At 40.3% G+C, this 10,785-nt stretch overlaps 1 protein-coding gene across 1 annotated transcript in view; it reads right to left on the bottom strand.

Annotated features, from left to right (window-relative positions):
* Positions 1-10,785, bottom strand: part of MYH15 (myosin heavy chain 15) — a 150,550-nt gene that overhangs the window by 8,082 nt on the left and 131,683 nt on the right. Inside the window, 1 exon segment of the mRNA XM_034990947.1 lies at positions 8,966-9,062. Coding sequence (XP_034846838.1) covers positions 8,966-9,062 — 97 coding nt within the window.

The following is a 10,785-nucleotide window of genomic DNA, read 5'->3' as shown; positions in this document are numbered from 1 at the left end:
ATATATATATATATATATATATATATATATTCACAACAGAATATTACTCAGCCATAAAAAAGGGATGCAATCTTACCATTTGCAGCAACATGGATGTACATAGAGGGTATTATGTTAAGTGAAATAAGCCAGGGAGAGAAAGACAAATGCCATATGATTTCACTTATATGTGTGATTTAAAAAACAAAATGAAGAAACTAACAAAAATAGCAAAAACAGAATCTTAAATACAGAGAACTGGTGGTTGCCAGTGGTGGGAGGGGATGGGCAAAAGAGGTAAGAGGAGTGGGAAATACAGGCTTCCAGTTTTGTAATGAATAAGTTCATGGGATGAAAGGCACAGCATAGGGAATATAGCCAATGGTATTGTAATAGCGCTGTATGGTGGCAGATGGTCGCTACTCTTGTGGAGAACATAGCATAACATCTAGAGGTGTCAAATCACTATGTTGTACACATGAAACTAATATAACATTTTATGTCACATATACTTCAACAACAGCAAAATTTTAAATAAACTGTTAAACTTTTAGCTAGACTCACCGAGAAAAGAGATGATTCAAATAAAATTAGAAAGAGGAGACATTACAAGTGATACCACGGAATTTCAAAGGATCATAAGAAACATTATAAACAGTTATATGCTAAAAATTTGGACAACCTAAACAAAATGGATAAATTCTTAGAACATACAACCTACCAAGACTGAATCATAAATAAATAGAAAATCTGAACAAATCAAAAACACAAGAAACAACAAGTTTGGCAAGGATGTGGAGAAAAAGGAACCCTCTGGCACTGTTGGTGGGAATGCAAATTGGTGCAGCCATTTGTGAAAACAGTATGGAATTTCCTCAAAAAATTAAAAATAGAAATATCCTATGATCCAGAAATTGCACTACTGGGTATTTACCCAAAAAATATGAAGACACTAATTCAAAGGAATCCATGCACACCTATGTTTACTGCACCATTATTTACAATAGCCAAACTATGGAAGCAGCCCACGAGTTCTTCTATAGATGAATGGATAAAGATGTTGGGTGTTTGTATGTGTGTTCAGTGATATTATTGGTACATTATTCAATCATAAAAAAAGAATGAAATCTTGCCATTTACAACAACATGGATAGAACTAGAGAGCATAATGCTAAGTGAAATAAGTCAGTCAGAGAAAGACCAAAACCATATGATCTCACTCATATGCGGAATTTAAGAAACAAATGAGTAAAGAAAAAAAGGAAGAGAGACAACCAAGAAACAGATTTTTAACTACAGAGAACAAACAAATGGTTACCAGAGGGGAGGTGGGTGAAGGGATTGGGAACTAGGGGATGGGGATTAAAGAGTGCACTTATTATGATTAAAAAAAATAAAATGATAAAAATAAATAAACAAAACTCAGGCACCTGGGTGGCTCAGTCTGTTAAGGGTCTGCCTTTGGATCAGGTTATGATCCTGGGGTTCTGGGATCATGTCCCGTAATGGGCTCCCTGCTCAGCCGGGAGTCTGCTTCTCCCTCTGCTCCTCCCCCTTGCTTGTGCACTTGCTCGCTCTCTCTCACAAAAATAAATAAAATCTTTTTAATAAATAATTAAATAAATAAATAAATCTCAATAAAGAAAAAATCTGAATAGAACAATTACTAGTAAGGAGATTGGATTAGTAATAAAAAACTTCTCAATGAACAAAAGTCCAGGATCAGATGTCATCATTGGTAAATTCTTTCAAATGTTTAAAGAAGAATTAATACCACTTCTTCCCAAATTCCTTCCCAAAATTGAAGAGGAGGGAACACTTCTAACACCTTTTACAAGGCCAGAATTACCCTGATATCAAACCATAAGAAAGAAAGAGAGAGGAAAGAAATAAAGAAAATTAAAGGCCAGTATCCCTGATGAACATAGATACAAAAATCCTCAAGAAAGTATTAGCAAACTGAACTCAATGATACATTAAAAAGATCATATGCCATGATCAAATTGGATTTATTTATTTATTTATTTTTTAAAGATTTCATTTATTTGACACAGAGAGAGCAACAGCGAGAGAGGGAATGCAAGCAGGGGGAGTGGGAGAGGGAGAAGCAGGCTTCCCGCTGAGCAGGGAGCTTGATGCGGGGCTTGATCCCAGGACCCTGGGATCATGACCTGAGCCGAAAGCAGATGCTTAACGACTGAGGCACCCCAATCAAATTGGATTTATTCCAAGGATGCAAAGATGGTCTGACATCTGCAAATCAATGTCATACACCACATTAACAAAATGAAGGATAGAAATCATATGATCATCTCAATACATGCAGAAAAAGCATCTGACAAAATTCAACATCAGTTCATGATAAAACCTCTCAACAATGTGGGTATAGAGGGTTGTATCTCAAGATAATAAAGGCTGTATATGAAAAACCCACAGCTAACATACTCAGGGGAGAAAAGCTAAGATTTTCCTCTGAGATCAGGAACAAGACAAAGATGCCTACTCTTACTACTTTTATTCAACGTATTACTGGATGTCTCAGCCAGAGCAATTAGGCAAGAAAAAGAAATAGAAGGCATCCAAATCAGAAAGGAAGAAGTAAAACTGTCTTGATTTGAAGATAATATAATAGCATATGTAACAAAACAAAAACCCTAAAGACTCCACCAAAAACTATTAGAAATAATAAACAGTAAAGTTTCAGGATATAAAATCAACATACAAAAATCAGTTGTGTTTCTGTACACTAGTAACAAACTATCAGAAAGAGAAATTAAGAAAACAATCCTGAAAAAGAAAAGAAAAGAAAATCCCGGGGCACCTGGGTGGCTCAGTCAGTTAAACATCCAATTCTTGATTTTAGCTCAGATCATGATCTCAGTAACCTGGGATGGAACCCCGAGTTGGGCTCCCTGCTCAGTGGGGTGCCTGTTTGTCTCCCTCTCCCTCTGCCCCTCCTCCTGCTTGTGCTCTCTAAAATAAACAAATCTTAAAAAAAGAGAAAACAATCCTATTTACAAATGCATCAAAAAGAATAAAATACTTGGGAATAAATTTAACCAAAGGGATGAAAGACCTGTGCCCTGAAAACTATAAGACATTGGTGAAAGAAATTTAAGAAGACACGAATAAAATGGAAAGATATTCCATGTTCATAGATTGGAAGAAGAATATTAAAATGTCCATATTACACATAGCAATTTACTGTTTCAGTGCAATGCCTATCATAATTTCAATTGCATTTTTCACAGACATAGAACAAACAATTTTAAAATTTGTATGGAACCACAAAAGACCCCAAATAGACAAAGGAACTGAGAAAGAAGAAAACTCAGTGCATCATGCTTCCTGATTTCAAACTGTATTATAAAGCTATAGTACTCAAAACAGTAGGGGTACTGACACAAACACGGACACATAGATCAATGAAACAAAATAGCCCAGAAATAAACCCGCATATATATGGTCAATTAATTTATGACAAAGGAGTGAAGAATATAGAAGGATAGTCTCTTTAATAAATGGTGTTGGGAAAATTGGACAGCCACAGGCAAAAGAATGAAACTAGACCATTTTCTTATACCATACACAAAATTAGCTCAAAATGGCTTAAAGACTTAAATGTAAGATGTGAAACCATGAAAGCATAAAACTCCTAGAAGAAAACATGGGGTAAGCTTCTCAAAATTGGTCTTGGCTATGAAATTTGGATTTGACAGCAAAAACAAAGGCAACAGAAGCAAAAATAAATAAGTGGGACTACAGCAAACTAAAAAACTCCCATATAGCAAAGGAAACAGTCAAAAAAAATGAAAAGGCAACCCATGGAATAGGAGGAAATATTTTTAAATCCTGTACCTGATACAGGATTAATATCTAAAATATGTGAAGGACTCATACAACTGAATAGCAAAACAGAGCAGAAAACAAAAAATATGATTTAAAAAATGGAATGAGGAACAGAAACATGCAAAGATGCCCAACATCATTATCAGGGAAATGCAAATCAAAACAACTATGAGATACCACCTCACACCTATCAGAATGGCTAAAATAAAACAAACAAACAAACAAACAACAACAAGAAACGAGTGTTGGCCAAGATGCGGAGAAAAAGGAACTCTCATGCGCTGTTGGTGGGAATGCAAACTGGTGCAGCCACTGTGGAAAACAGTAGGGAGGTTCCTCAAAAAATAATTACCATATGATCCAGTAATTCCACTACTGGGTATTTACCCAAAGAATATGAAAACACTAATTCAAAAAGATATATGCACCCCTATGTTTACTGTAGCATTATTTTCAATAGCCAAAATATAGAAGCAACCCAAGTATCCATCAAAAGATGAATGGATAAAGAGATGGTATATATACACACGGAATATTATTTAGTTATAAAAAAGAATGAAATCTTGCTATTTGCAACAACATGGATAGATCTAAAGGGTATAATGCTAGGTAAAGTAAGTCAGTCAGAGAGAGACAGATACCATATGGTTTCACTCATATGTGGAATTTAAGAAACAGAACAAACAAGCAAACAAAAAAAGAGACAAATGAAAAGCTGGCTGTTGGGGTGCCTGGGTGGCTCAGTCATTAAGCGTCTGCTTTCGGCTCAGGTAATGATCCCAGAGTCCTGGGATCGAGGCCCACATCGGGCTCCCTGCTCCACGGGAAGCCTGCTTCTCCCGCTCCAACTCTCCCTGCTTGTGTTCCCTCTCTCACTGTGTCTCTCTCTGTCAAATAAATAAATAAAATCTTAAAAAAAAAGAAAGAAAGAAAAGCTGACTCTTAAATATAGAGAACAAACTGGTAGTTACCAGATGGGAGGTGGGTGGGGGGATGGGTGAAATAGGCAAAAGGTATTAAGAGTATACTTACGTCGAGTAATGTATAGAATTGTTGAATCACTATATTGCATATCTGAAACTAATATAATACTGTACACTAATTATACTGGAATTTTAAAAAAATGAACAGAGGATCTGTATGGACATTTTTTCAAAGAAGATATATATATATGGCCAATAGGTGCATGAAAAGGTGCTCAACATCACTCACCATCAGGGAAATGCAAATCAAAATCACAATGAGATATCAAGAAGACAAGAAATGACAAGTGTTGATGAGAAAAGGGAGCCTTTGTGCACTACTGTTGGGGATGCAAACTGGTGCAGCCACTGTGGAAAATGGTATGGAGTTTTCCTCAAAAATAGAACTACCATATGATTCAGCAATCCCACTTCTGGTTATTTATCTGAAGGAAACAAAATCACTATCTTAAAAAGATATCTGCATCCCCATGTTCATGAGAGTATTATTTACAGTAGCCAAGACATGGAAACAACCTAAGTGTCTATCAACAAATAGAAAATGGGGTATGTATATATACACACAGAATGGAATATTATTCAGCCATAAAAAGGAAGTCCTTACATTTTCAATCCTTAAGGGCATTATACTAAGTGAAATAAGTCAGAGAAAGACAAATAATATATGATCTTACCTATATGTAAAATCTAAAAAACCAAAGTCAGAAACAAAAAACAGATTGGTCGTGGCCAAAGGCAGGGGTATATGGGGGTGGGAAAAATGGGTCAAGGTGATCAAGAGGTACAAAATTCCAGTTATAAAATGTAAGTCCTGGGAATGTAATGTTGAGCATGGTGACTACAGTTAACAATACAGTGCTATATATTGAAAGTTACTAAAAGAGTAAATCTTAAGAGTTCTCATCTCAAGAAAAAAAATTTTGTAATTATGTGTGGTGATGGATGTTAACTAAACTTGTGATAATCATTTCACAATGTAAACAAACATCAAATTATTATGTTGTACACCCAACACTACTGCAATGTTATGTGTCAATTTTATCTGAATATAAATAAATACATAAGTAAAGAAATAAAACTTCAATCAAGCCATTTGTATCACGTAGCATGCTTCCCCACCCCACCTTAAGGTACAATCTGACAGTAGATAATTAATTACGAATTTTTAGCTTACTAAGGCGAGACCAAGATATAAGGAAATGAGACAACTCTATTTTTTTCAACAAAATCTATTCTGTCTTCATCTGCCTGTCCTTTTCCCTCCCAGGTTTAAGAAATTTGAAGATTCATAGAATTATGTGTTTATAGGAAGTTCTAAAACCAACAGCGGTTTAATCGCTTAAAACCAATTTACTGAGGCCAGGAAACTTACTGAGTGGTCAAGAAAGCCACAAAGAAGAAAACTGAAGAAGGCTAGAAGTGGTTGCTGATGTTAATGATGTTCCTCCCACTTGAGAAGGCAAAGCCTTTGTTAGGCTTAGGTTCACATCTCAGCCCTGTGGTAGCCACGGCTGGACGCAGCTCAGATTTCCCTTCAAGGAAAGAATTTGCCATTCAGCTGTGAGGGGGGCACTTACCTGAAAACCTCCAGCTGCAGCACCTTTGGGAGCTGCTGTAGCATTTACCCTGAGATCACCGCTCCCCAGGCGGCCCCCAGCCACCACCTGGGCCCAGCAGTTATGAGGATCCGGCCATTTCTGCCCAACCTGGGGTTCCTTTCCAGGCAATCTTTGTGCTGGAGACTGCTCAGAGGTGCACTGCAGGCTGAATCAGCTCCTAGTCCATCCTCCTTCCTTCACCCTTTCCTTTCATGGGTGTCAGACTCGCACTGTGGTCTGAAGGCTTTCTCTGCCTGATCCTGCTCGCTCTCCCCTTTGTCTTTCCAGGTGTTATGTCCAATAAATCTCGTGTACTTCTAGAACTCCATCCTGGCATCTGGTTCCCAGAGAAGCTACCCCAAATCACATTTTGTTTCCTTATCTCTGAAAGTGAAGATACTATATCTGTAATTAGATTTGTAAGGATTAAATAACATCTATACTTAGATCCTGGTATATAGAATGCAGTTGAAGATAAAATGGAGCAGGTGGATGGGGGAGGGTGCAGAAAAACTGTCTGTACCTTCTACAATGGTTCTAAGTTCTAGTCCCATGTCCTGCTTTATAGCACATTATTCTGGGTACTGGAGAGAGAAAACCTGATGAGCTTCCAAATACTAGAAGGAGATACGGGGGAAGATAAATGCTCAATGGGGACTGGCTATAGAACTATTGTGGTTGGGGTCACACCAATGTCGTAGATATTCCCAGAGGATTTTTCCTAGGAAATGAAAACCATATTTAGGCCACTTTCAAAATGACATTTTCAATTGGCACCAATGACGCACCATCATGAAACACCCCGCCTCATAGTCCTGGTGGTTGTTTTGATGCTAAAGGAGAACAGACTGGATTGAGTCAGCATCTATCTTGAATATTTCAAAACCAGGTACTGATATCAAGGAATGTGGAGGGTTCTCTTATGTCTCTTTAAAGTTACAGCACCTAGCTTGATATCTTGTGTGAAATAGGTGCTCAGTAGGGGTTATCTGATTTAACAGCAGAAAATCATTGCATAATTGAATAGATATAGTCTAAGCACTGTGCAGACACATGGAAGACATTAAGAACTATACCTCCATACTAGTACATGAGGGAACAATAAGGTTATTGCTAAGAAGAAACAAAGATAAAACACAATAGAACAAGAATACGTTCTTGGGGACAATGAAAACCCAAAAAGTATAGCCTTGGTGTTTTGTTCTATAATGAACTTGTCTGCACAAGAAAAAAGGTATGAGTAATCCACAGGAAAATAAAGAGAAGAAAAACCCAGACATTATTAACAAGCCTCATTTTACTCCCCCAGCATAGGTAGGTGACTTCCTGGCCCCCCCAAGAAGAGTAGAATACCACATCTTTCATGCTCCCAAGCTGTTTACTTCCTTAGCCGCACATACCAGGGGCTCACTCCTGAGTGGTTTTGGTATAACAAGCATAGTCTAAAGAAGTGTCAGAGTAACTCGTCTTAGAAAAGAACCACTTATTCGGTAAAGAAGAGCTGCGCAAGTAGCTCATTTCATCTTAATTAGCCCAAGATGATGTTTCTGAAGCGCTCTGCTTTCTCATCAACACTTTTTCCTGTTGCAAGGAAGGAAGACTTTGGCATCTCTAACAGCAACTCAGCCTCAGGGGCCAGAATCAAGACGGGCAGATCCAAAGTTGCTGTGAAAGTGGGTGGTGCGGGGAATGAATTTGCCTTTTCACTGGCACGAGCTAGATCACGCAGCGGGAGAGGGCTAGAAAGTGACCTCTGGCGTCCATGGTCAACAACTGGCACGTGCGCCCCTACTCTGTGCCAGGAAGATGCCAGGCCCCCGAGTGGCGCATGACACGGTGCCTCTGCTCTCAGGGACTCTTATCTATGGTCCCCTCCAGTTGAAGAAAGGGAAAGACAGGTTGGAAAATGAAAATGAAAGGGAAGGATTATCTTGGGGCTTCAGAAATGCCTTAATTCCCGGTAAGAAGTCTTCCCGCTTCTTCGTTACTTGCTGGAGACCAACGTTAGTCCACAGGAAAAGGAGCTGAGAGCTCGGGAGGCTCGTCATTAACAGTTGCTGCCTTCGCACCACCTGGCACTGGTACCAGACAGAGTCCTCGGGGGGACTGGAGGGTTGGTGCCACCAGAGATTGGGAGTGAGGATGTCCCCTGCTCCAGTGTTGCCAGGGCCCCATGTCACCTGCCGGCCGAGGAGCCGCCCCAACTCTCTGCCGGCCCCTTCATTTACACATTGTTCTCACTCAGCCTCTCACAGGAAGGCATCTTTTCGGCAAGTGCTGTAGACGTATGTGTGAAAAAAAAATCAGCACCATATAAATAGCTTTTCACTTCTAATTGCGACGTGCCGCTTGCATTTTGCTTCCCGTGAGCTCTGGAAAGGGACCGACCCACACCACTAATGGCACAGGAGCCCCGGGACTGTCAGTCAGCGTCTGCCGCTGGGAGAGGGCAAAGATGGAGAGAGCACGGCAGGACACGCGCAAGGCCATTTCAGGCTTGAAGGAGCACGTTTCTCCAGCCCCGACAGCCAGCAGTTTCCTGGAGTACCTGATCGCCCGGCTCTTGCACGCACCGCTCCAGCCTGCGGGCTCCCTTCCTGGTCTCCGAGCTGCGACGGGTTTCATCCTCCAGTTCACCTTCCAGTTCATGGACCTGCAACCAAACCCTGACCTCAGACCATAGGCTGGCAGCCAGCAAGCCAGAGTGACATCACATTGGCCGACTGGCACGGTCCTTTGCAATAGAGCAAAGTCATCTGGAAAGCTGCATCTACTCTTTTTTTTTTTTTTTTCATTTTATTATGTTATGTTTGTCACCATACATTACATCATCAGTTTTTGATGTAGTGTTCCATGATTCATTGTTTGCGTATAACACCCAGTGCTCCATTCAATACGTGCCCTCCTTAATACCCGTCACCAGGCTAACCCATCCCTCCACCCCTCCTCTCCCCGAGTGGGAGGGATGCATCCACTCTTTCTGGCCGTGGTTAAACAGGGCAGCCTCCCTGGGAACGCTGCCTCACCAAAAGCGAGTGGATTGAATTACGTGGGTTTGTAAAAGACCTGTTTACACTCTGAAGGCTGGGAGGGGCTTGTCCACGCTCGACAAGTTGGGCTCATCCATGCAGAAGTGACAAGTTTCCTGTGAGGTCACAAAATTACACACATACACGTGTGTAGGAACGTAGGTGAGCATACAGAGAATAAGCTAGATAGAGCCCACTTTAAGGGTCCAGCCACTGTACTATGTGATCTTAAGCTTCTTTCTCCCCGTTCAGCTCTGATCTCTGAAATCTGACCTTGAGGCTATGGGGCCTAAAGGGCAGGTGCTGGCCGACAGCCCTGTTTTGTGGGAGAGCTGTATAGACTAACAATCTGCCTGCAGCCTGACGGAGTCCTATAAGCAAAGTCAACAGTCATTCAACAGATATTTTATGCTTGCCACCCACCAGACCCCAAGGCTAGGGATACAGCAGTGAACAGAACAAAAATCTCTCCCCTGTATGAGCATACATTTTAATGAGGGGAACACACAAAGCAAAATATAGAGTATGTTCGGTGGTGAGAAGTGATTTGGAGAAATAAAACGGAAAGAGGGGTAGAGAGTCAGGAGAGGAAGGGTGTTGGCTCCTCTTTGTCTTCCCCTCAATGTCCATGGCTCTCTCCCTGCCTTCTTCTTGACACAAAAGCCACCTTCTCAACAGGACCTTCCTGACTACCCTTTTAAAATTGCACAGTCTAATGCCCTGAGGCATGAAATTGCCTGGCATGTCTGACCCCATCTCTCACTCCCCGCCTCCCTCCCTCCCTCCACTTCAGACACACTGTCCTTGCTCGTCCTCAGGGAGGGCAAGTCAGCAGGTGGGCATGTTCTTTGTAGGTGAAGCCCACTAAAATAATCTTCTAATCCCCTGTCATATAGGAACCTAATACATAGTGCTACTGGATGAGACATGAGACGAAGAGGCCCCCTTGAAGATGAGGTTTTTCTCGCATGTGTGTATTTTTAAGTTGATTAACACTCCTCTGGGAAAATCATTTTATTACATCAAATCCTAGACATCATATAATTTCACCTGTAAATATTTCGTTATGTAATCCTAACAGATGATAGTCTTATGATTATGTTTTTAAGAAAATTAATCATAATTCCTTAGTATCAGCCGATATTGGGAGCTCATTGCTACTGAGTTAGCACTGGTTCTATGCCTTAATGGTGGAGAAACAGCAACTGGAAACAAAATTAAATCCTGCAATGTTAAATTTGAATTGGAAATACCAGTATCATGCCTGTATTTTTTTATTAGGGAAAAGAGACATATTCTAAGTTCTTTAATCTTATACCTATATGTTTTTTCTCATACTAAAAGATC

Source organism: Mirounga leonina, unplaced genomic scaffold (assembly GCF_011800145.1).
Source record: "Mirounga leonina isolate KUSES-001 unplaced genomic scaffold, KU_Mleo_1.0 Mir_115, whole genome shotgun sequence".
NCBI classification, from domain to species: domain Eukaryota; kingdom Metazoa; phylum Chordata; class Mammalia; order Carnivora; family Phocidae; genus Mirounga; species Mirounga leonina.
Note: the sequence above shows the minus strand (reverse complement) of the source record. Positions and strands in the feature narration are given on the sequence as shown.